At 51.0% G+C, this 26,377-nt stretch overlaps 1 protein-coding gene across 1 annotated transcript in view; it reads left to right on the forward strand.

Annotated features, from left to right (window-relative positions):
• The first annotated feature begins 3,680 nt into the window (after positions 1-3,680).
• Positions 3,681-26,377, forward strand: part of DCST2 (DC-STAMP domain containing 2) — a 140,798-nt gene continuing 118,101 nt past the window's right edge. Inside the window, exon 1 of the mRNA XM_063947728.1 lies at positions 3,681-4,635. Coding sequence (XP_063803798.1) covers positions 4,281-4,635 — 355 coding nt within the window. The 5' untranslated portion in view covers positions 3,681-4,280. The remainder of the gene's footprint in view (positions 4,636-26,377) is intronic.

The raw sequence follows: 26,377 nt of genomic DNA on the forward strand, positions 1-26,377 counted from the left end.
GGCTGCAACTGCGGCATCACACACTGTGCTGCGGGCACATATAGCTGCGTCACACACTGTGCTGCAATCACACACTGCTACACACACTGTGCTGCGGTCACACACTGTGCTGCAGCCACACATAGCTGCGTCACACACTGCTACGCCTACACATAGCTGTGTCACACACTGCTGGCACACACTGTGTTGTGGCCACACATAGCTGCGTCACACACTGCTACACACACTGCTGGGCCACACATAGCTGCGTCACATGCTGCTACACACACTGCTGCGGCTGCACATAGCTGTGCATGGTGTGGGGTACGTAACGGTGTCACAGCGACTGACCATTATATGAATAGAACCTGTAGACCTTCATTATAAGGAATATACAACGGCTGCAACTGCGGCATTACACACTGCTACACACACTGTGCTGCGGGCACATATAGCTGCGCACGGTGTGGGGCGAGTAACACGGTGTCACAGCAACTGACCATTATATGAATAGAACCTGTACACCTTCATTATAAGGAATATATAACGGCTGCAACTGCGGTGTCACACACTGCTACACACACTGTGTTGCAGCCACACATAGCTGCGCACGGTGTGGGGTACGTAACACAGTGTCACAGCAACAGACAGTTATATGAATAGAACCTGTACGCCTTCATTATAAGGACTATACCACGGCTGCGTTTCTCCTCATTAATACCAGTACTCCGGCCTATGCTATACATTATATGAGCGCGCTATATCATTATAGACCCCATAGAAGTATAACTTGTTATTAATAGGCCGGAGTCTCCTGTTACTGAGCTGGATGTGTGATTTAGCCCTGGAGAGGAATTGGTAAGAGCTGTACCTGACCCCACTCATATAGTGACGTGTGGTAGTATAGATCTCAGGAGCGGCATAGTGTTACCGGCACCACAGGACGTATAAGAGCCCTGCTCTGGCTCGCTAGTGGATAGAACAGTATTGAGCTGAGAGTGTTATTTCTGCCACACGATGTGCTGAACGTTATCTAATGGCCTGTTACTGAGAGCTAGAACTCACTTCATATCTATTACCACAGTCAGTGTGATGCGGATACATTAGCTGTACACAGGGAACAGGAACTATCATATCCGTTGCATGAGAAGTGATTACTATATGCCCAAGATACATAATACTCTTATAATAAGGGAAGAAAAGCGGAATATCTGACAATCCCGACTATCGGAAATCTGGCGGCAAGTGCAGTGTGTGCCCTTGCTGCGCTCACCACGATGCAGGCCCATTGGCGCATTGACCCATGCAGGTGGGTGGTACGTGGGTACACTGGTGGCAGAGCAGGTGGGTGGCTGGTACTGGGAACAGTGGGGGGCAGAGCAGGTGTGTGGCTGGTACTGACTGGGAACAGTGGGTTGCAGAGGAGGTGGGTGGGTGGTAAGTTGGCACACTGGGAGCAGAGGAGGTGGGTGGTAAGTGGGCACACTGAGGCAGAGGAGGTGGGTAGGTGGTACTGGGAACAGTGGTGGACAGAGCAGGTGGGTTGCTGGTACTGGGAACAGTAGGGGGCAGAGCAGGTGGGTGGCTGGTACTGAGAACAGTGGGGGGCAGAGCAGGTGGGTGGGGGGTAAGTGGGCACACTGGGGGAGCAGAGGGGTGGGTGATACTGGGAACACTGGGGGAGCAGAGGAGGTGGGTGGGTGGTACTGGGAACACTGGGGGAGCAGTGGGGGTGGGTGATACTGGGAACACTGGGGGAACAGAGGAGGTGGGTGATACTGGGAACACTGGGGGAGCAGAGGAGGTGGGTGGGTGGTACTGGGAACACTGGGGGAGCAGTGGGGGTGGGTGATACTGGGAACACTGGGGGAGCAGAGGAGGTGGGTGATACTGGGAACACTGGGGGAGCAGAGGAGGTGGGTGGTACTGGGAACACTGGGGGAGCAGAGGGGGTGGGTGGTACTGGGAACACTGGGGGAGCAGAGGAGGTGGGTGGTACTGGGAACACTGGGGGAGCAGAGGGGGTGGGTGGTACTGGGAACACTGTGGGAGCAGAGGGAGTGGGTGATAATGGGAACACTGGGGGAGCAGAGGAGGTGGGTGATACTGGGAACACTGGGGGAGCAGAGGAGGTGGGTGGGTGGTACTGGGAACACTGGGGGAGCAGTGGGGTGGGTGATACTGGGAACACTGGAGGAGCAGAGGAGGTGGGTGGTAATGGGAACACTGGGGGAGCAGAGGGGGTAGGTGGTACTGGGAACACTGGGGGAGCAGAGGGGGTGTGTGGTATTGGGAACACTGGGGGAGTAGAGGGGGTGGGTGATACTGGGAACACTGGGGGAGCAGAGGAGGTGGGTGTGTGGTATTGGGAACACTGTGGGAGTAGAGGGGGTGGGTGATACTGGGAACACTGGGAGGCAGAGGAGGTGGGTGGGTGGTACTGGGAACACTGGGGGGCAGAGGGGGTGAATGTGTGGTATTGGGAACACTGGGGGAGTAGAGGAGGTGGGTGATACTGGGAACACTGGGGGAGCAGAGGAGGTGGGTGATACTGGGAACACTGGGGGAGCAGAGGAGGTGGGTGATACTGGGAACACTGGGGGAGCAGAGGAGGTGGGTGATACTGGGAACACTGGACGAGCAGAGGAGGTGGGTGATACTGGGAACACTGTGGGAGCAGAGGAGGTGGGTGATACTGGGAACACTGGGGGAGCAGAGGGGGTGGGTGGTACTGGGAACACTGGGGGAGCAGAGGAGGTGGGTGATAATGGGAACACTGGGGGAGCAGAGGAGGTGGGTGATACTGGGAACACTGGGGGAGCAGAGGGGGTGTGTGGTATTGGGAACACTGGGGGAGTAGAGGGGGTGGGTGATACTGGGAACACTGGGGGAGCAGAGGGGGTGTGTGGTATTGGGAACACTGGGGGAGTAGAGGGGGTAGGTGATACTGGGAACACTGGGGGAGCAGAGGAGGTGGGTGATACTGGGAACACTGGGGGAGCAGAGGGGGGGTGTGGTATTGGGAACACTGGGGGAGTAGAGGGGGTGGATGATACTGGGAACACTGGGGGAGCAGAGGAGGTGGGTGTGTGGTATTGGGAACACTGTGGGAGTAGAGGGGGTGGGTGATACTGGGAACACTGGGAGGCAGAGGAGGTGGGTGGGTGTGTGGTACTGGGAACACTGGGGGGCAGAGGGGGTGGGTGTGTGGTATTGGGAACACTGGGGGAGTAGAGGAGGTGGGTGATACTGGGAACACTGGGGGAGCAGAGGAGGTGGGTGATACTGGGAACACTGGGGGAGCAGAGGAGGTGGGTGGGTGATATTGGGAACACTGGGGGGCAGAGGGGGTGGGTGTGTGGTATTGGGAACACTGGGGGAGTAGAGGAGGTGGGTGGTACTGGGAACACTGGACGAGCAGAGGAGGTGGGTGATACTGGGGGAGCAGAGGAGGTGGGTGGGTGATACTGGGAACACTGGGGGAGTAGAGGAGGTGGGTGGGTGTGTGGTACTGGGAGAGCAGAGGAGGTGGGTGGGTGATACTGGGAACACTGGGGGAGCAGAGGGGGTGGGTGGTACTGGGAACACACTGGTGGTGCAGAGCTGGTGCTGCTGCCGGCGCACACAATGAGCATGAGCAGCGCCCTATCCCCCTGTCATCTTTCCGCGCTCCCGCCCCGCCCACAGCGCGTGGTATTTCGTGTCCTAGCGACGGAGGTTGCTCCGCGGCGCCATTTTTGTAGCGCTAAGCGTCCGGTGCCCTTTCCCGCGCTTTAGGGTCTCAGGAGCCGCGTTTGTCAGGAGCCATCTCCCGAGTCACAGGGTGTCAGGAGCCGCGTTTGTCAGGAGCCATCTCCCGGGTCACAGGGTGTCAGGAGCCATCTCCCGGGTCACAGGTTGTCAGGAGCCATCTCCCGGGTCACAGGGTGTCAGGAGCCATCTCCCGGGTCACAGGTTGTCAGGAGCCGCGTGTCAGGGTGTCAGGAGTCATCTCCCGGGTTACAGGTTGTCAGGAGCCGTGTCTGTCAGGAGCCATCTCCCGGGTCACAGGGTGTCAGGAGCCATCACCCAGGTGTCAGGAGCCATCTCCCGGGTTACAGGGTGTCAGGAGCCATCTCCCGGGTCACAGGGTGTCAGGAGCCATCACCCAGGTGTCAGGAGCCATCTCCCGGGTCACAGGTTGTCAGGAGCCACGTGTGTCAGGAGCTAACTCCCGGGTCACAGGGTGTCAGGAGCCATCTCCCAGGTCACAGGGTGTCAGGAGCCGCGTCTGTCAGGGTGTCAGGGGCCGCATCAGGAGGATGGGGAGCAGAGTGTATCACTGGCTGTTCTGCGGGTGCAGGGCTCTGTGCTCCGGGCTGTGTGCGCTGTGGCCCCAGGGCTGGCTGGAGAAGTGGACCACACATGACATCGAGGGCAGGCCCCGCCCCGGGCAGGACACCGCGTGTAAGAAATTCCTGCGCGCCTGCGGAGGCTTCACCCTTGGCCTCCTGCTCACTGCGCTCTACGCCGTCATTGTGCTGTTTGTCAAATGCCACAACACCCAGTTTTGCCTGTGGTCCACTATAGTGCTGGGCACCTTCCTGACCCTGGGCATGGCCTTCAGCGCCACCGTGCGGACTATCGTCTTCCTCATGCTGCCCCAGCTGTGCTCAGGTTAGCGGATGTCCCATTATCTGTGCGCTATGTGTTACTTCTGCCAGCAGGCGCGCTACAGGGCGGGGGCATCTACGTCTCCCAGGCCGCTCACTCACACCCCTTTCAGACCGCCAGCAATTAACACGGGTTATTGGCACATGTACGCGCATAACCCGTCTTCAGGTGCGGTTAGAAAGGTGCCAGGGTTGAAATACCGGGTCGAGCGACACGGTACTGGAACTCGGGCAGCGAGCAGGGTTGAGCACCTTTTCAACACGGCTCACTGTGCGGTGTGAACAGAAGCTGGGTCAATGTGACCCGTTTCCCGCTCACTGTGTATGGACGGGTGGCAATTGGAGATCATGTGATCTCCAAGCACCGCCGCTTCACCGCTGACGTAACCAACCGGGCAATATGCCAGGTTGCTTACGGCGGCGGCGGGGCGCCTGAGTCGGGTCGCACCCTTGAAGCTCCTGTGTCAGGCACCCGAGTGCGACCAACCTCAGTTAGTGTGAAAGGGGTATCAGACTGTGTATAAGGGCACGGTACTACAAGCATACTCTATAGGTACAGGGCGGGGAGCGTCTGCGTCTCAGTAGTAAGAATATTTCTCTATCGTCCTAGTGGATGCTGGGGTTCCTGAAAGGACCATGGGGAACAGCGGCTCCGCAGGAGACAGGGCACAAAAAGTAAAGCTTTAGGATCAGGTGGTGTGCACTGGCTCCTCCCCCTATGACCCTCCTCCAAGTCTCTGTTAGATTTTTGTGCCCGGCCGAGAAGGGTGCAATCTAGGTGGCTCTCCTAAAGAGCTGCTTAGAAAAGTTTAGCTTAGGTTTTTTATTTTACAGTGAGTCCTGCTGGCAACAGGATCACTGCAACGAGGGACTTAGGGGAGAAGAAGTGAACTCACCTGCGTGCAGGATGGATTGGCTTCTTTGGCTACTGGACATTAGCTCCAGAGGGACGATCACAGGTACAGCCTGGATGGTCACCGGAGCCTCGCCGCCGGCCCCCTTGCAGATGCTGAAACAAGAAGAAGGTCCAGAATCGGCGGCATGAAGACTCCTCAGTCTTCTTAAGGTAGCGCACAGCACTGCAGCTGTGCGCCATTTCCTCTCAGCACACTTCACACGGCAGTCACTGAGGGTGCAGGGCGCTGGAAGGGGGGCGCCCTGGGAGGCAATGAAAACCTATTTTCTCTAACGTCCTAGTGGATGCTGGGGACTCCGTCAGGACCATGGGGAATAGCGGGCTCCGCAGGAGACAGGGCACATCTAAAAAGCTTTTTAGGTCACATGGTGTGTACTGGCTCCTCCCCCTATGACCCTCCTCCAAGCCTCAGTTAGGTTTTTGTGCCCGTCCGAGAAGGGTGCAAACTGGATGGCTCTCTTAAGGAGCTGTTTAGTAAAGTTTTTTTTTAGGTTTCTAATCAGTGATTCCTGCTGGCGACAGGATCACTGCAACGAGGGACTTAGGGGAGAGACTTGCAACTCACCTGCGTGCAGGAGGATTGAAGTTTTAGGCTACTGGACACTGAGCTCCAGAGGGAGTCGGAACACAGGTCAGCCTGGGGTTCGTCCCGGAGCCGCGCCGCCGATCCCCCTTACAGACGCTGAAGAAAGACGGCGGAACGGAGGTCCGGAAACAGGCGGCAGAAGACTTCACAGTCTTCAGAGAGGTAGCGCACAGCACTGCAGCTGTGCGCCATTGTTGCTACACGGCTCACTGACACGGTCACGGAGGGTGCAGGGCGCTGCTGGGGGCGCCCTGGGCAGCAATATAAATACCTATTTGGCAAATAAATACATCACATATAGCCATTAAGGCTATATGTATGTATTTAACCCAGGCCAGTTTTCCTAATAACCGGGAGAAAAGCCCGCCGTGAAAGGGGCGGAGCTTATTCTCCTCAGCACTCAGCGCCATTTTCCTGACCAGCTCCGCTGGTGAGGAAGGCTCCCACTCTCCCCTGCACTACAGAAACAGGGTTAAAGAGAAGGGGGGCATAAATTGGCGATATAATTATATATTAAGAGCCCATATATAGAAACAACACCTTCTAGGGTTGTTATATACATTATGGCGCTTTTGGTGTGTGCTGGCAAACTCTCCCTCTGTCTCCCCAAAGGGCTAGTGGGTCCTGTCCTCTATCAGAGCATTCCCTGTATGTGTGTGCTGTAGGTCGGTACGTGTGTGTCGACATGTATGAGGAAAATGTTGGTGAGGAGACGGAGAAAATTGCCTGTAATGGTGATGTCACTCTCTAGGGAGTCGACACCAGAATGGATGGCTTACTTATGGAATTACGTGATAATGTCAACACGCTGCAAGCCGGTTGACGACATGAGACAGCCGGCGGACAAATTAGTATCGGTCCAGGCGTCTCAGACACCGTCAGGGGCTTGTAAAAACGCCCATTTACCTCAGTCGGTCGACAGACACTGACACGGACACTGACCCCAGTGTCGACGGTGAAGAAACAAACGTATTTTTCCTTTAGGGCCACAAGTTACATGTTAAGGGCAATGAAGGAGGTGTTACATATTTCTGATACCACAAGTACCACAAATAAGGGTATTTTGTAGGGTGGGAAAAAACTACTTGTAGTTTTGCCTAAATCAGATAAATTAAATGAAGTGTGTGATGATACGTGGGGTTCCTCCGACAGAAAGTTATGGGCGGTATACCCTTTTTCCCGCCAGTAGTAAGGGCGAGTTGGAAAACACACCTTAGGGTGGACAAGGCGCTCACACGCATATAAAAAACATGGCGTTACCGTTTCCAGATACGGCCGCCCTCAAGGAGCCAGCTGATAGGAAGCTGAAAAATATCATAACAGTATATACACACATACTGGTGTTATACTACGACCAGCAATCGCCTCAGCCTGGATGTGCAGCGCTGAGGGGGCTTGGTCGGATTTCCTGACTGAAAATTTTGATACCCTTGACAGGGACAGGATTTTATTGTCTATAGAGCATTTTAGGGATGCATTTCTATATATGTGTGATGCGCAGAGGCATATTTGCATTCTGGCATCAAAGAGTAAATGTGATGTACATATCTGCCAGACGAAGACACGACAGTGGTCAGGTGAGGCAGATTCCAGACGGCATATGGAAGTATTGCCGTATAAAGGGGCGGTCCATTGGACCTGGTGGCCATGGCAACAGCTGAAAAATCCACCTTTTGTTACCCCGAGTCACATATTGGCAGAAAAGGACACAGTCTTTTCAGTCTCAGTCCTTTCGTCCGCAGGCGGGCGAAGGCCAGTCATATCTGCCCAGGGGGAGAGGAAAGGGAAGAAGACTGCAGCAAGCAGCTCATTCCCAGGAACAGAAGCTCCTCACGGCTTCTGCCAAGTCCGCAGCATAACGCTGGGGCCGTACAAGCGGACTCAGGTGCGGTAGGGGGTCATCTCAAGAGTTTCAGCAACACTCGCAAGGGAACTCCGGGATCCTACATGTAATATCCCAGGTGTACATTGGAAATTCGAGACGTCTCCCCCTCACACAATTCACAGGCTGTATTCCCAGCAGGTGATAATCAAAGTACCCTTCTTACAACAAGGAAGGGGGTAGTATTCCACACTATATTGTGGTACTGAAGCCAACCGGCTCGGTGAGATCTGAAATATTTGAACACTTACATACAAGCGTTCAAATCAAGATGGAGTCACTCGGAGCAGTGATAGCGAACCAGGAAGAAGGGGACGATATGATGTCACTGGATATCAGGGACGTTTACCTACAGGTCCAAATTTGCCCTTCTCACCAAGGGTACTTCAGGTTCCTGGTACAGAACTGTCACTATCAGTTCAGACGCTGCCGTTTGGATGGTCCACGGCGCCCCGGGTCTTTACCAAGGTAATGGCCGGAATGATGATTTTTCTTAAAAGAAACATGGACGCTTTCCTGATAAGGGCAAGGTCCAGAGAACAGTTGGAGGTCGGAGTAGCACTATCTTAAGTAGTTCTACGACAGCACGAGTGGATTCTAAATATTCCAAAATCGCAGCTTTTTCCGACGACACGTCTACTGTTCCTAGGGAAGATTCTGGACACAGTCCAGAAAAACGTGTTTCTCCCAGTGGAGAAAACCAGGGAGTTATCCGAGCTAATCGGGATCCTCCTAAAACCAGGAAAAGTGTCAGTGCATCATTGCACAAGAGTCCTGGTAAAAATGGTGGCTTATTACGAAGCAATTCCATTCGGCAGATTTCCCGCAAGAACTCTTCAGTGGGATCTGCTGGACAAATGGTCCGGATCGCATCCTCAGATGCATCAGCGGATAACCCTATATCCAAGGAAAAGGGTGTCTCTCCTGTGGTGATTACAGAGTGCTCATCTTCTAGAGGGCCGCAGATTCGGCATTCAGGATTGGATGCCGGTGACCACGGAGGCCAGCCTGAGAGGCTGGGGAACAGTCACACAGGGAAAAAATTTCCAGGGAAGTGTGATTAAGTCTGGAGAATTCTCTCCACATAAATAAGCTTAGAGCAAATTTATAATGCTCTAAACTTAGCTAGACCTCTGCTTCAAGGTCAGCCGGTATTGATCCAGTGGGATAACATCACGGCAGTCGCCCACGTAAACAGAAGGGCGGCACAAGAAGCAGGAGGGCAGTGAAAACTGCAAGGATTTTTCGCTAGGCGGAAAATCATGTGATAGCACTGTCAGCAGTGTTCTTTCCGGGAGTGGACGACTGGGAAGCAGACTTCCTCAGCAGGCATGACCTCCACCCGGGAGAGTGGAAACTTCATAGGGAAGTTTTTCAACATGATTGTGGACCGTTGGCAAAGACCAAAGGTGGACATGATGGCGTCCCGCCCGAACAAAAACGGGACAGGTATTCCGCCAGGTCATGAGACCTTCAGGCGATAGCTGCGGATGTTCTGGTAACACCGTGGGTGTACCAGTCTGTGTATGTGTTCCCTCCTCTGTTTCTCATAACCAGGGTATTGAGAATTATAAGACATAGAGGAGTATGAACTATACTAGTGGCTCCGGATTGGCCAAGAGGGACTTGGTACCCGGAACTTCAAGAAATGCTCACAGAGGACTAAGGGCCTGGGGAGCTAAGAAGGGACTTGATTCAGCAAGTACCATGTCTATTCCAAGACTTACCGCGGCTGCGTTGACGGCATGGCGGTTGAATGCCGGATCCTGAGGGGAAAAGGCATTCCATAAGAGGTCATACCTACCCTGGTCAAAGCCAGGAAGGAGGTGACCGCACAACGTCATCACCACATGTGGTGAAAATATGTTGCGTGGGTGAGGCCAGGAAGGCTCCACGACGGAAATTCAACTAGGTCGATTTCTACACTTCCTGAAAACAGGAGTGTTTTGGACCTCAAATTGGGGTTCATTAACATTTAAATTTCGGCCCTGTAGATTTTCTTCCAGAAAGAATTGACTTCAGTTCCTGAAGTCCAGATTGTAAAGGATGTATTGCATATACAGCTTTTTTGTGCCCCTAGGGGCACCGTGAGATCTCAACATAGTGTTGGGATTTCTTAAAATCATATTGGTTTGAACCGCTCAAATCTGTGGATTTGAAATATCTCACATGGAAAGTGACCATGCTGTTGACAAATATCTCACATGGGAAGTGACCATGTTGTTAGCCCTGGCCTCGGCCAGGCGATTGTCAGAATGGGCGGCTTTGTCTTACAAAAGCCCATATTAAAATTTTCCATTTGAACAGGACAGAACTGGGACTCGTCTCCAGTTTCTTCATAAAGGGGTGTCAGCGTTTTCACCTGAAACAACCTCTTGTGGTGCCTGCGGCTACTAGGGACTTGGAGGACTCCAAGTTACTAGACGTGGTCAGGGCCCTAAAAATATATATATATATATATATAGTTAGGACGGCTGGAGTCAGAAAGTCTGACTTGCTGTTTATACTGTATACACCCAACAAGCTGGGTGCTCATGCTTCTAAGCAGTCTATTGCACACTGGATTTGTAGTACAATTCAGCTTGCACATTCTGTGGCAGGCCTGCCACAGACGAAATATGTAGATGCCCATTCCACAAGGAAGGTGGGCTCATCCTGGGCGGCTGCCCGAGGAGTCTCGGCATTACAACTTTGCCGAGCAGCTACGTGGTCAGGGGAGAACACGTTTGTAAAATTTTACAAATTTTGATACTCTGGCTAAGGAGGACCTGGAGTTCTCTCATTCGGTGCTGCAGAGTCATCCGCACTCTCCCGCCCGTTTGGGAGCTTTGGTATAATCCCCATGGTCCTGACGGAGTCCCCAGCATCCACTAGGACGTTAGAGAAAATAAGAATTTACTTACCGATAATTCTATTTCTCGTAGTCCGTAGTGGATGCTGGGCGCCCATCCCAAGTGCGGATTGTCTGCAATGCTTGTACATAGTTATTGTTACAAAAATCGGGTTATTACTATTGTTGTGAGCCATCTTTTCGGAGGCTACTTCGTTTTGTTATCATACTGTTAACTGGGTTCAGATCACAAGTTGTACGGTGTGATTGGTGTGGCTGGTATGAGTCTTACCCGGGATTCAAGATCCTTCCTTATTGTGTACGCTCGTCCGGGCACAGTACCTAACTGAGGCTTGGAGGAGGGTCATAGGGGGAGGAGCCAGTACACACCATGTGACCTAAAAAGCTTTTTAGATGTGCCCTGTCTCCTGCGGAGCCCGCTATTCCCCATGGTCCTGACGGAGTCCCCAGCATCCACTACGGACTACGAGAAATAGAATTATCGGTAAGTAAATTCTTATTTTTGGCTAAAAATACCTCACATATAGCCTCCGGGGGCTATATGGAGATATTTAACCCCTGCCAGAATCCGTTAAGAGCGGGAGACGAGGCCGCCGAAAAAGGGGCGGGGCCTATCTCCTCAGCACACAGCGCCATTTTCCCTCACAGAAAGGCTGGAGGGAAGGCTCCCAGGCTCTCCCCTGCACTGCACTACAGAAACAGGGTTAAAACAGAGAGGGGGGGCACTAATTTGGCGTTAGAAATATATAAAAAAGATGCTATAAGGGAAAACACTTATATAAGGTTGTCCCTATATAATTATAGCGTTTTTGGTGTGTGCTGGCAAACTCTCCCTCTGTCTCTCCAAAGGGCTAGTAGGTCCTGTCCTCTATCAGAGCATTCCCTGTGTGTGTGCTGTGTGTCGGTACGTGTGTGTCGACATGTATGAGGACGATGTTGGTGAGGAGGCGGAGCAATTGCCTGTAATGGTGATGTCACTCTCTAGGGAGTCGACACCGGAATGGATGGCTTATTTAGGGAATTACGTGATAATGTCAACACGCGGCAAGGTCGGTTGACGACATGAGACGGCCGACAAACAATTAGTACCGGTCCAGACGTCTCAAAAACACCGTCAGGGGTTTTAAAACGCCCGTTTACTTTAGTCGGTCGACACAGACAGGGACACTGAATCCAGTGTCGACGGTGAATAAACAAACGTATTCCTTATTAGGGCCACACGTTAAGGGCAATGAAGGAGGTGTTACATATTTCTGATACTACAAGTACCACAAAAGAGGGTATTATGTGGGATGTGAAAAAACTACCGTAGTTTTTCCTGAATCAGATAAATTAAATGAAGTGTGTGATGATGCGTGGGTTCCCCCCGATAGAAAATATGGGCGGTATACCCTTTCCCGCCAGAAGTTAGGGCGCGTTGGGAAACACCCCTTAGGGTGGATAAGGCGCTCACACGCTTATCAGAACAAGTGGCGGTACCGTCTATAGATAGGGCCGTCCTCAAGGAGCCAGCTGACAGGAGGCTGGAAAATATAAAAAGTATATACACACATACTGGTGTTATACTGCGACCAGCGATCGCCTCAGCCTGGATGTGCAGAGCTGGGGTGGCTTGGTCGGATTCCCTGACTAAAAATATTGATACCCTTGACAGGGACAGTATTTTATTGACTATAGAACATTTAAAGGATGCATTTCTATATATGCGAGATGCACAGAGGGATATTTGCACTCTGGCATCAAGAGTAAGTGCGATGTCCATATCTGCCAGAAGATGTTTATGGACACGACAGTGGTCAGGTGATGCAGATTCCAAACGGCACAAAGGTGTATTGCCGTATAAAGGAAGAGGAGTTATTTGGGGTCGGTCCATCGGACCTGGTGGCCACGGCAACTGCTGGAAAATCCACCGTTTTTTACCCTAAGTCACATCTCTGCAGAAAAAGACACCGTCTTTTCAGCTTCAGTCCTTTCGTCCCTATAAGAGTCATATCTGCCCAGGGATAGAGGAAAGGGAAGAAGACTGCAGCAGGCAGCCCATTCCCAGGAACAGAAGCGTTCCACCGCTTCTGACAAGCTCTCAGCATGACACTGAGACCGTACAGGACCCCTGGATCCTACAAGTAGTATCCCAGGGGTACAGATTGGAATGTCGAGACGTTTCCCCTGCGCAGGCTCCTGAAGTCTGCTTTACCAAGGTCTCCCTCCGACAAGGAGGCAGTATGGGAAACAATTCACGAGCTGTATTCCCAGCAGGTGATAATTAAATTACCCCTCCTACAACAAGAAAAGGGGTATTATTCCACACTATATTGTGGTACTGAAGCCAGAAGGCTAGGTGAGACCTATTCTAAATCTAAAAAAATTTGAACATTTACAAAGGTTCAAATCAAGATGGAGTCACTCAGAGCAGTGATAACGAACCGGGAAGAAGGGGACTATATGGTGTCCCGAGACATCAGGGATGCTTACCTCCATGTCCCAAATTTGCCCTTATCACTAAGGGTACCTCAGGTTCGTGGTACAGAACTGTCACTATCAGTTTCAGACGCTGCCGTTTGGATTGTCCACGGCACCCCGGGTCTTTACCAAGGTAATGGCCGAAATGATGGTTCTTCTTCGAAGAAAAGGCGTCTTAATTATCCCTTACTTGGACGATCTCCTGATAAGGGCAAAGTCCAGGGAACAGTTGGAGGTCGGAGTAGCACTATCTCGGATACTGTTACAACAGCAGGGGTGGATTCTAAATATTCCAAAATCGCAGCTGATCCCGACAACAAGTCTCCTGTGCTTAGGGATGATTCTGGACACAGTCCAGAAAAAGGTGTTTCTCCCGGAAGAGAAAGCCAGGGAGTTATCCGAGCTAGTCAGGAACCTCCTAAAATCAGTGCATCATTGCACAAGGGCCATGGTAAAAAAATGGTGACTTCCTTCGAAGCAATTCCAGTCGGCAGATTTCATGCAAGAACTTTTCAGTGGGATCTGCTGGACAAATGGTCCGGATCGCATCTTCAGATGCATCAGCGGATAACCCTATATCCAAGGACAAGGGTGTCTCTCCTGTGGTGGTTACAGAGTGCTCATCTTCTAGAGGGCCGCAGATTCGGCATTCAGTTTTGGATGTTGGTGACCACGGAGGCCAGCCCGAGAGGCTGGGGAGCAGTCACACAAGGAAAAAATTTCCAGGGAGTGTGATCAAGTCTGGAGACTTTTCTCCACATAAATATAGCTAAGGGTAAATTTATAATGCTCTAAGCTTAGCAAGACCTCTGCTTCAAGGTCAGCCGGTATTGATCCAGTGGGATAAAACATCACGGCAGTCGCCCACGTAAATAGACAGGGCGGCACAAGAAGCAGGAGGGCAGTGGCAAAAACTGCAAGGACTTTTCGCTGGGCGGAAAATCATGTGATAGCACTGTCAGCAGTGTTTCATTCCGGGAATGGAAACTGGGAAGCAGACTTCCTCAGTAGGCACGACCTCCACCCGGCAGAGTGGGAACTTCATGGGGAAGTTTTCCACATGATTGTAAACCGTTGGGAATTACCAAAGGTGGACATGATGGCGTCCCGTCTGAACAAAAAACGGGACAGGTATTGCGCCAGGTTAAGAGACCCTCAGGCAATAGCTGTGGACGTTCTGGTAACACCGTGGGTGTACCAGTCGGTGTATGTGTTCCATCCTCTGCTTTTCATACCTAAGGTACTGAGAATTATAAGACGTAGAGGAGTAAGAACTATACTCATGGCTCCGGATTGGCCAAGAAGGACTTGGTACCCGGAACTTCAAGAGATGCTCACAGAGGACTTATGGCCTCTGCCGCTAAGAAGGGACTTGTTTCAGCAAGTACCATGTCTGTTCCAAGACTTACCGCAGCTGCGTTTGACGGCATGGCGGTGGAACGCCGGATCCTAAGGGAAAAGGCATTCAGGAAGAGGTCATTCCTACCCTGGTCAAAGCCAGAAAGGAGGTGACCGCACAACATTATCACCACATGTGGCGAAAATATGTTGCGTGGTGTGAGGCCAGGAAGGCCCCACGAAGAAATTTCAACTCGGTCGATTCCTGCATTTCCTGCAAACAGGAGTGTCTATGGGCCTCAAATTGGGGTCCATTAAGGTTCAAATTTCGGCCCTGTCGATTTTTCTTCCAGAAAGAATTGGCTTCAGTTCCTGAAGTCCAGAAGTTTGTCAAGGGAGTATTGCATATACAACCCCCTTTTGTGCCTCCAGTGGCACTGTGGGATCTCAACGTAGTTCTGGGATTCCTCAAAACACATTGGTTTAAAACCAGTCAAATCTGTGGATTTGAAGCATCTCACATGAAAAGTGAACATGCTCTTGGACCTGGCCTGGACCAGGCGAGTGTCAAATTGGTGTTTTTTTTCTCAAAAAAAGCCCATATCTGTTTGTCCATTCGGACAGGGCAGAGCTGCGGACTCGTCCCCAGTTCTCTCCCTAAGGTGGTGTCGGTGTTTCACCTGAACCAGCTTATTGTGGTGTCTTGCGCCTACTAGGGACTTGGAGGACTCCAAGTTGCTAGATGTGGTCAGGGCCCTGAAAATATAGGTTCCAGGACGGCTGGAGTCAGGAAAACTGACTTGCTGTTATCCTGTATGCACCCAACAAACTGGGTGCTCTTGCTTCTAAGCAGACTTTTGCTAGTTGGATGTGTAATACAATTCAGCTTGCACATTCTGTGGCAGGCCTGCCACAGCCAAAATATGTAAATGCCCATTCCACAAGGAAGGTGGGCTCATCTTGGGCGGCTGCCCGAGGGGTCTCGGCTTTACAACTTTGCCGAGCGGCTATTTAGTCAGGGGCAAACACGTTTGTAAAATCCTACAAATTTGATAACCTGGCTAAGGAGGACCTGGAGTTCTCTCATTCGGTGCTGCAGAGTCATCCGCACTCTCCCGCCCGTTTGGGAGCTTTGGTATAATCCCCATGGTCCTTTCAGGAACCCCAGCATCCACTAGGACGATAGAGAAAATAAGAATTTACTTACCGATAATTCTATTTCTCGGAGTCCGTAGTGGATGCTGGGCGCCCATCCCAAGTGCGGATTATCTGCAATACTTGTACATAGTTACAAAAATCGGGTTATTATTGTTGTGAGCCATCTTTCAGAGGCTCCGCTGTTATCATACTGTTAACTGGGTTCAGATCACAGGTTGTACAGTGTGATTGGTGTGGCTGGTATGAATCTTACCCGGGATTCATAAATCCTTCCTTATTGTGTACGCTCGTCCGGGCACAGTATCCTAACTGAGGCTTGGAGGAGGGTCATAGGGGGAGGAGCCAGTGCACACCACCTGATCCTAAAGCTTTACTTTTTGTGCCCTGTCTCCTGCGGAGCCGCTGTTCCCCATGGTCCTTTCAGGAACCCCAGCATCCACTACGGACTCCGAGAAATAGAATTATCGGTAAGTAAATTCTTATTTTCTCATACGTCCTAGAGGATGCTGGGGTCCACATTAGTACCATGGGGTATAGACGGGTCCCTTGGGAGCCATGGGCACTTTAAGAGTTTAATAGTGTGGGCTGGCTCCTCCCTCTATGCCCCTCCTACCAGACTCAGTTTAGAAAATGTGCCCGGAGGAGCCGGTCACAGCTAGGGGAGCTCTTAGCAGTTCTTTTAGTTTTATTGTTTTTTCTCTGATGTCCTAAGTGGATGCTGGGGACTCCGTCAGGACCATGGGGAATAGCGGCTCCGCAGGAGACAGGGCACAAAAGTAAAAGCTTTAGGATCAGGTGGTGTGCACTGGCTCCTCCCCCTATGACCCTCCTCCAAGCCTCAGTTAGGTTTTTGTGCCCGGCCGAGAAGGGTGCAATCTAGGTGGCTCTCCTAAAGAGCTGCTTAGAGTAAAAGTTTTATTAGGTTTTTTATTTTCAGTGAGTCCTGCTGGCAACAGGCTCACTGCAACGAGGGACTTAGGGGAGAAGAAGTGAACTCACCTGCGTGCAGGATGGATTGGCTTCTTAGGCTACTGGACACTAGCTCCAGAGGGACGATCACAGGTACAGCCTGGATGGGTCACCGGAGCCGCGCCGCCGACCCCCTTGCAGATGCTGAAGAGAGAAGAGGTCCAGAAATCGGCGGCTGAAGACTTCTCAGTCTTCATGAGGTAGCGCACAGCACTGCAGCTGTGCGCCATTGCTCTCAGCACACTTCACACCAACGGTCACTGAGGGTGCAGGGCGCTTGGGGGGGGCGCCCTGGGCAGCAATGAAAGTACCTATGCTGGCTAAAAATACATCACATATAGCTCCTGGGGCTATATGGATGTATTTAACCCCTGCCAGGTTGTCAGAAAAACGGGAGAAGAAGCCCGCCGAAAAGGGGGCGGGGCCTATTCTCCTCAGCACACAGCGCCATTTTCCTACACAGCTCCGCTGCTAGGAAGGCTCCCAGGCTCTCCCCTGCACTGCACTACAGAAACAGGGTTAAAACAGAGAGGGGGGGGCACTTATTTGGCGATATTATTATATATTAAGATGCTATAAGGGAAAACACTTATATAAGGTTGTCCCTGAATAATATAGCGTTTTGGTGTGTGCTGGCAAACTCTCCCTCTGTCTCCCCAAAGGGCTAGTGGGGTCCTGTCCTCTATCAGAGCATTCCCTGTGTGTGTGCTGTGTGTCGGTACGTGTGTCGACGTGTATGAGGACGATGTTGGTGAGGAGGCGGAGCAATTGCCTGTAATGGTGATGTCACTCTCTAGGGAGTCGACACCGGAATGGATGGCTTATTTAGGGAATTACGTGATAATGTCAACACGCTGCAAGGTCGGTTGACGACATGAGACGGCCGGCAAACCAATTAGTACCTGTTCAGGCGTCTCAAACACCGTCAGGGGCTTTAAAACGCCCATTTACCTCAGTCGGTCGACACGGACACTGACTCCAGTGTTGAAGGTGAAGAAACAAACGTATTTTCCATTTGGGCCACACGTTACATGTTAAGGGCAATGAAGGAGGTGTTACATATTTCTGATACTACAAGTACCACAAAAGAGGGTATTATGTGGGGTGTGAAAAAACTACCTGTAGTTTTTCCTGAATCAGATACATTAAATGAAGTGTGTGATGATGCGTGGGTTTCCCCCGATAGAAAATTATTGGCGTTATACCCTTTCCCGCCAGAAGTTAGGGCGCGTTGGGAAACACCCCTTAGGGTGGATAAGGCGCTCACACGCTTCTCAAAACAAGTGGCGTTACCGTCTCCAGATACGGCCGCCCTCAAGGAGCCAGCTGATAGGAGGCTGGAAAATATCCTAAAAAGTATATACACACATACTGGTGTTATACTGCGACCAGCGATCGCCTCAGCCTGGATGTGCAGCGCTGGGGTGGCTTGGTCGGATTCCCTGACTGAAAATATTGATACCCTTGACAGGGACAGTATTTTATTGACTATAGAGCATTTAAAGGATGCATTTCTATATATGCGAGATGCACAGAGGGATATTTGCACTCTGGCATCAAGAGTAAGTGCGATGTCCATATCTGCCAGAAGATGTTTATGGACACGACAGTGGTCAGGTGATGCAGATTCCAAACGGCACATGGAAGTATTGCCGTATAAAGGGGAGGAGTTATTTGGGGTCGGTCCATCGGACCTGGTGGCCAGGGCAACAGCTGGAAAATCCACCTTTTTTACCCCAAGTCACATCTCAGCAGAAAAAGACACCGTCTTTTCAGCCTCAGTCCTTTCGTCCCCATAAGGGCAAGCAGGCAAAAGGCCAGTCATATCTGCCCAGGGATAGAGGAAAGGGAAGAAGACTGCAGCAGGCAGCCCATTCCCAGGAACAGAAGCCCTCCACCGCTTTTGCCAAGTCCTCAGCATGACGCTGGGGCCGTACAAGCGGACTCAGGTGCGGTGGGGGGTCGTCTCAAGAGTTTCAGCGCGCAGTGGGCTCACTCGCAAGTGGACCCCTGGATCCTACAAGTAGTATCCCAGGGGTACAGATTGGAAATTCGAGACGTCTCCCCCTCGCAGGTTCCTGAAGTCTGCTTTACCAACGTCTCCCTCCGACAGGGAGGCAGTATTGGAAACAATTCACAAGCTGTATTCCCAGCAGGTGATAATCAAAGTACCCCTCCTACAACAAGGAAAGGGGTATTATTCCACACTATATTGTGGTACTGAAGCCAGACGGCTCGGTGAGACCTATTCTAAATCTGAAATATTTGAACACTTACATACAAAGGTTCAAATCAAGATGGAGTCACTCAGAGCAGTGATAGCGAACCAGGAAGAAGGGGACTATATGGTGTCCCTGGACATCAAGGATGCTTACCTCCATGTCCCAATTTGCCCTTCTCACCAAGGGTACCTCAGGTTCGTGGTACAAAACTGTCACTATCAGTTTCAGACGCTGCCGTTTGGATTGTCCACGGCACCCCGGGTCTTTACCAAGGTAATGGCCGAAATGATAATTCTTCTTCAAAGAAAAGGCGTCTTAATTATCCCTTACTTGGACGATCTCCTGATAAGGGCAAGGTCCAGAGAACAGTTGGAGGTCGGAGTAGCACTATCTCAAGTAGTTCTACGACAGCACGGGTGGATTCTAAATATTCCAAAATCGCAGCTGTCTCCGACGACACGTCTGCTGTTCCTAGGGATGATTCTGGACACAGTCCAGAAAAAGGTGTTTCTCCCGGAGGAGAAAGCCAGGGAGTTATCCGAGCTAGTCAGGAACCTCCTAAAACCAGGAAAAGTGTCAGTGCATCATTGCACAAGGGTCCTGGGAAAAATGGTGGCTTCTTACGAAGCGATTCCATTCGGCAGATTTCACGCAAGAACTTTTCAGTGGGATCTGCTGGAAAAATGGTCCGGATCGCATCTTCAGATGCATCAGCGGATAACCCTGTCTCCAAGGACAAGGGTGTCTCTTCTGTGGTGGCTGCAGAGTGCTCATCTACTAAAGGGCCACAGATTCGGCATTCAGGACTGGGTCCTGATGACCACGGATGCCAGCCTGAAAGGCTGGGGAGCAGTCACACAAGGAAAAAATTTCCAGGGAGTGTGATCAAGTCTGGAGACTTCTCTCCACATAAATATACTGGAGCTAAGAGCAATTTACAATGCTCTAAGCTTAGCAAGACCTCTGCTTCAAGGTCAGCCGGTATTGATCCAGTGGGACAACATCACGGCAGTCGCCCACGTAAACAGACAGGGCGGCACAAGAAGCAGGAGGGCAATGGCAGAAACTGCAAGGATTCTTCGCTGGGCGGAAAATCATGTGATAGCACTGTCAGCAGTGTTCATTCCGGGAGTGGACAACTGGGAAGCAGACTTCCTCAGCACGACCTCCACCCGGGAGAGTGGGGACTTCATCGGGAAGTCTTCCACATGATTGTGAACCGTTGGGAAAGACCAAAGGTGGACATGATGGCGTCCCGCCTGAACAAAAAACTGGACAGGTATTGCGCCAGGTCAAGAGACCCTCAGGCAATAGCTGTGGACGTTCTGGTAACACCGTGGGTGTACCAGTCGGTGTATGTGTTCCCTCCTCTGCTTCTCATACCTAACGTACTGAGAATTATAAGACGTAGAGGAGTAAGAACTATACTCGTGGCTCCGGATTGGCCAAGAAGGACTTGGTACCCGGAACTTCAAGAGATGCTCACAGAGGACTCATGGCCTCTGCCGCTAAGAAGGGACTTGCTTCAGCAAGTACCATGTCTGTTCCAAGACTTACCGCGGCTGCGTTTGACGCATGGCGGTTGAACGCCGGATCCTAAGGGAAAAAGGCATTCCGGAAGAGGTCATTCCTACCCTGGTCAAAGCCAGGAAGGAGGTGACCGCACAACATTATCACCACATGTGGCGAAAATATGTTGCGTGGTGTGAGGCCAGGAAGGCCCCACGAAGAAATTTCAACTCGGTCGATTCCTGCATTTCCTGCAAACAGGAGTGTCTATGGGCGTCAAATTGGGGTCCATTAAGGTTCAAATTTCGGCCCTGTCGATTTTCTTCCAGAAAGAATTGGCTTCAGTTCCTGAAGTCCAGAAGTTTGTCAAGGGAGTACTGCATATACAACCCCCTTTTGTGCCTCCAGTGGCACTGTGGGATCTCAACGTAGTTCTGGGATTCCTCAAATCACATTGGTTTACACCGCTCAAATCTGTGGATTTGAAATATCTCACATGGAAAGTGACCATGATGTTGGCCCTGGCCTCGGCCAGGCGAGTGTCAGAATTGGCGGCTTTGTCTCACAAAAGCCCATATCTGATTGTCCATTCGGACAGGGCAGAGCTGCGGACTCGTCCCCAGTTTCTCCCTAAGGTGGTGTCAGCGTTTCACCTGAACCAGCTTATTGTGGTACCTGCGGCTACTAGGGACTTGGAGGACTCCAAGTTGCTAGATGTTGTCAGGGCCCTGAAAATATAGGTTTCCAGGACGGCTGGAGTCAGGAAAACTGACTTGCTGTTATCCTGTATGCACCCAACAAACTGGGTGCTCTTGCTTCTAAGCAGACGATTGCTAGTTGGATGTGTAGTACAATTCAGCTTGCACATTCTGTGGCAGGCCTGCCACAGCCAAAATATGTAAATGCCCATTCCACAAGGAAGGTGGGCTCATCTTGGGCGGCTGCCCGAGGGGTCTCGGCTTTACAACTTTGCCGAGCTGCTACTTGGTCAGAGGCACACCCTGGCTGAGGAGGACCTGGAGTTCTCTCACTCGGTGCTGCAGAGTCATCCGCACTCTCCCGCCCGTTTGGGAGCTTTGGTATAATCCCCATGGTCCTGACGGAGTCCCCAGCATCCACTTAGGACGTCAGAGAAAATAAGAATTTACTTACCGATAATTCTATTTCTCGTAGTCCGTAGTGGATGCTGGGCGCCCATCCCAAGTGCGGATTGTCTGCAATACTTGTACATAGTTATTGTTACAAAAATCGGGTTATTATTGTTGTGAGCCATCTTTTCAGAGGCTCCGCTGTTATCATGCTGTTAACTGGGTTCAGATCACAGGTTGTACAGTGTGATTGGTGTGGCTGGTATGAGTCTTACCCGGGATTCAAGATCCTTCCTTATTGTGTACGCTCGTCCGGGCACAGTATCCTAACTGAGGCTTGGAGGAGGGTCAAAGGGGGAGGAGCCAGTGCACACCACCTGATCCTAAAGCTTTTACTTTTGTGCCCTGTCTCCTGCGGAGCCGCTATTCCCCATGGTCCTGACGGAGTCCCCAGCATCCACTACGGACTACGAGAAATAGAATTATCGGTAAGTAAATTCTTATTTTTAAAGAGTTAGGCTACAGGAAGGCTGCTGGCAACAGCCGCCCTGCTTCGTGGGACTTAGGGGGGAGTAGTGTCCTACCCTTGATGTTAATGGCCCTTATCTCCGCTGACAGGACACTGAGCTCCTGAGGGTGATAATCGCAAGCCCCCGTGGCGACCGCTCACTCCCGCAGCACGGCTGCCACCCCATAACAGAGCCAGAAGATGGAGTGGTGAGTATGACGCCGGTGCCCAGATAAGCGGATCACCGGCGGGAATGGCGGCATAAGGGTCGGAGCACAGCGCTGACAGGCTGCGCTCCGGAGGGCTCAGCGGTACCATAGGTGCGGCGCTGTGAGGGGCATCCTGGGCCAGCGCAATAGCCTAACACTGGTCAAACTAGGCTAACGGGCTAATCCCACTGTTAGCTGCAGCAAACCTCTGGCCAGTATAAACTAACAAGTGCGGGAAGATGCGCCCTTACAGGGGGCGGGGCTTCTCAGAGCGGATCCAGCACACACCAGCGCCATTTTCTCCCTGCAGATCACAGCTACAGAGACGCTGTCAGGGAGCGCTGACCCTCCATATAACTCCAGCTATCCCGTGCGATACCAGGGGGTTGCAGAAGAGGGGGGAGAGTGTTATTTGCTGTGTAATCTATTAAGGTTACTCAGTCAGCGCCAGGCATTTATCATATAACTGCCTACTGGGGCGCTGTGTGGCTGGCTCCTTATACTCTGTGTCTCTCTGAAGGTACTCTGGGGGAAATTGTGTCTGACATTTTCCTGTGTGTGTGTGTGTATATTTATATATCTTGCGTTACCATGTCTAGGGACTCTGTGTCTTGTGCTGCAGAGTGTGTATCTTCTCCTGAAGAGTCTATTCCATGTACTCAGGAATGCAATATACTGTCTCAGCCTTCTGAATCCGATCCCCAATGGGTGGCTTCTATTAAGGGAATGATATCCCAGATTTCATCTAGGATAGCTCATAATGAGACTGAAACACAGGTTTTGAAAAGATCTGTAGAGGTTTTGTCATATTCAGCTCCCGCTACCTCATCCAAGACCCCTGATGTATTTCCTAAAAAGCGTGCTCTTGCACAAATAATGCATGTCGACACGGATTCCGACTCTGATTCAGGTGATGGTGATATATACGGGGGGGAAGCATTCCCTGCTAAGGGGGTGCATCTCGTGATTGAGGCTATTAGGGATGTTTTACACATTACTGATAAGGTTCCTGAGCAGGTGGAGGAGGCTTACTTTACTGACAATAAGAAAGCCTCCCTTACCTTCCCTGCATCTAAAGATTTGAACGCATTGTTTAACAACTCCTGGGAAAACCCGGAGAAAAAGTTTCAGATACCTGAAAGGATTCTCTTTGCTTTTCCTTTCCCTGAGGAGGATAGGAAAAAGTGTGAAAACCCGGCGGTGGTTGACGCTTCTGTTTCTAGGTTGTCTAAAAAAGTGGTTTTACCTGTACCTGGGTCCACCGCTTTAAAAGAGCCGGCCGACTGCAAGATTGAGACTACACTCAAATCTTTATACACCGCAAATGGCGTAGCTTTAAGACCCACTATTGCTTGTGCATGGATTTCTAAAGCCATTGTAAAGTGTTCAGGCACTTTAGTAGAGGACTTAGATTCTATGAATAGACGTGACATTGAATTATTTTTACGTCACATACAGGATTCTGTAGGTTTCATGGTGGAAGCCATGAAAGACCCCGGACATCTGAACGCGAGAGCTTCTTACATAGCTGTCTCGGCACGCAGGGGACTCTGGCTGTGCCAATGGTCTGCGGATGCGGAATCCAAGAAGAGTGTGGAGAACCTACCCGGAAGATTTCATTCACGGTCCTTCCTACTTGATCTCCTGGGCAAATGGTCAGGATCTCATCTTCACATGCACCAGAGAATACGTCTGTCTCCAAATATCCAGAATCTCGCTCCTCTGGTGTCTGCAAACCTCTCACCTACTAGAGGGCCGCAGGTTCGGGATTCAGAATTGGATACTTCTAACCACGGATGCAAGTCTCAGGGGATCTGGTCTGAAGATCGATAATGTCTAGGTCGACAATGTTTAGGTCGACCACTTTAGGTCGACATGTTTTCAAGGTCGACAGGGTTTATAGGTCGACATGTTCTAGGTCGTCAGGTCAAAAGGTCGACAGAGGTGTTCGCAGAGATGACAAGTCTTTGGGGCGTACCTCAAATAGACATGATTGCCGTCGAAGCTTCTTGTTGAGGCGTGAGGCCCTGTTCCAGGTCTAGGGATCCACAAGCAGTGGCAGTGGACGCCCTGGTAACTCTGTGGGTGTTCAAATCAGTGTATGTGTTCCCTCCACTTCCACTCATCCCAAGGATTCTCAAACTAATCAAAAGAACAAGAGTTCAGGTGATCCGCATGGCTCCGGACTGGCCAAGAAGGGCTTGGTATGCAGATTTTCTGGAGTTACTGCTGGAAGATCCGAGTCCTCTTCCTCTTCGAGAGGACCTTCTGCAACAGGGGCCGTTCGCTTATCAAGACTTACCACGGCTACGTTTGACGATATGGAGGCTGAACGCCAGATCTTAGCTTGGAAGGGCATTCCGAACAAGGTTATTCGTACCCTGATACAGGCAAGGAAAGGAGTAGCGTGAAGACATTACCATTGCATTTGGAAAAAGTATGTGTCTTGGTGTGAATCCAAGAAGTTTCCTACGGGGGAATTTCAACTTGGACGGTTTCTCCTTTTCCTGCAAGCAGGAGTGGATGTGGGCCTGCGTCTGGGCCCCATAAAATTCCAGATTTCAGCTTTGTCCATTTTCTTCCAGAAATAATTGGCTGCCCTCCCTGAGGTTCATACTTTCTTGAAAGGGGTTCTGCACATCCAACCTCCCTTTGTGCCTCCTACGGCACCTTGGGATCTCAGTGGGGTGCTGCAGTTCCTGCAATCGGTTTGGTTCGAGCCTTTACAGGAGGTTGAGGTCAAGTTTCTTACTTGGAAGGTGGTCACACTGTTGACATTGGCATCTGCTAGACGTGTGTCAGAATTGGGGGCATTGTCCTGCTAGAGCCCCTGCTTGATCTTTCATGAAGATAGAGCTGAGCTCAGGACGCGTCAGCAGTTTCTTCCGAAGTTGTGTCGGCTTTTCATATCAACCAACCTTTCATATCAACCAACCTATTGTGGTGCCAGTGGCTACGGACTCCTCAATTACCTAAAAGTCCTTGGATGTTGTGCGGGCTTTGAAGATTTATGTGAAGAGAACTTCTCGTCACAAAGTCGAACGCTCTGTTTGTCCTTTATGATCGCAACAAGACTGGGTGTCCTGCTTCTAAGCAGACGATTTCTCACTGGATCAAGTGTACTATCCAGCATGCTTTTTCTACGGCAGGCTTGCCGTGTCCAAAATCTGTTTAGGCCCACTCTACTCGTAAGTTGGCTTCTTCCTGGGCAGCTGCCCGGGGTGTCTCGGCTTGACAACTTTGCTGAGTGGCTACTTGGTCAGGATCGAACACGTTTGCTAAGTTCTACAAGTTCGATACTTTGACCTCTGAGGACCTAAAGTTTGGTCAATCTGTTCTGCAGGAGCCTCCGCACTCTCCCTCCTGTATTGGGAGCTTTGGTACATCCCCATGGTACTAATGTGGACCCCAGCATCCTCTAGGATGTAAGAGAAAATAGGATTTTAATTACCTACCGGTAAATCCTTTTCTCGTAGTCCGTAGAGGATGCTGGGCGCCCGTCCAGCGCTTCTTTTCCTGCAGTTGTTACTTGGTTCAGTACTGCCTTATTACTTGGTTAGGTACTGTATAGTTACTTGGTTAAGTACTTTTGTTCAGCCGTTGCTGAAGTGTTTCAAGCTCGTTAGCTTGGTTTCTGTTGTTACGTTTGAGCTGGTGTGAATCTCACCACTATCTGTGTATTTCCTGTATGTCCGTCTCCTCGGGCACAGTTTCTAGACTGAGTCTGGTAGGAGTGGCATAGAGGGAGGAGCCAGCCCACACTATTAAACCCTTAAAGTGCCCATGGCTCCTGGTGGACCCGTCTATACCCCATGGTACTAATGTGGACCCCAGCATCCTCTACGGACTACGAGAAAAGGATTTACTGGTAGGTAATTAAAATCCTATTTTTAATTACCTACCGGTAAATACTTTTCTCGTGGTCCTTAGAGGATACTGGGCGCCCGCCCAGTGCTTCGTTTCTTCCTGCACTGTTACTTGGTTAAGCATTGGTGGTTCAGCTGTTGCTGTTCCTGGTTTAATGTTTGGTTAGCTTGGCTTTCCTCTAAT

The sequence above is a fragment of the Pseudophryne corroboree genome, chromosome 12, assembly GCF_028390025.1.
Source record: "Pseudophryne corroboree isolate aPseCor3 chromosome 12, aPseCor3.hap2, whole genome shotgun sequence".
Lineage (NCBI taxonomy): Eukaryota > Metazoa > Chordata > Amphibia > Anura > Myobatrachidae > Pseudophryne > Pseudophryne corroboree.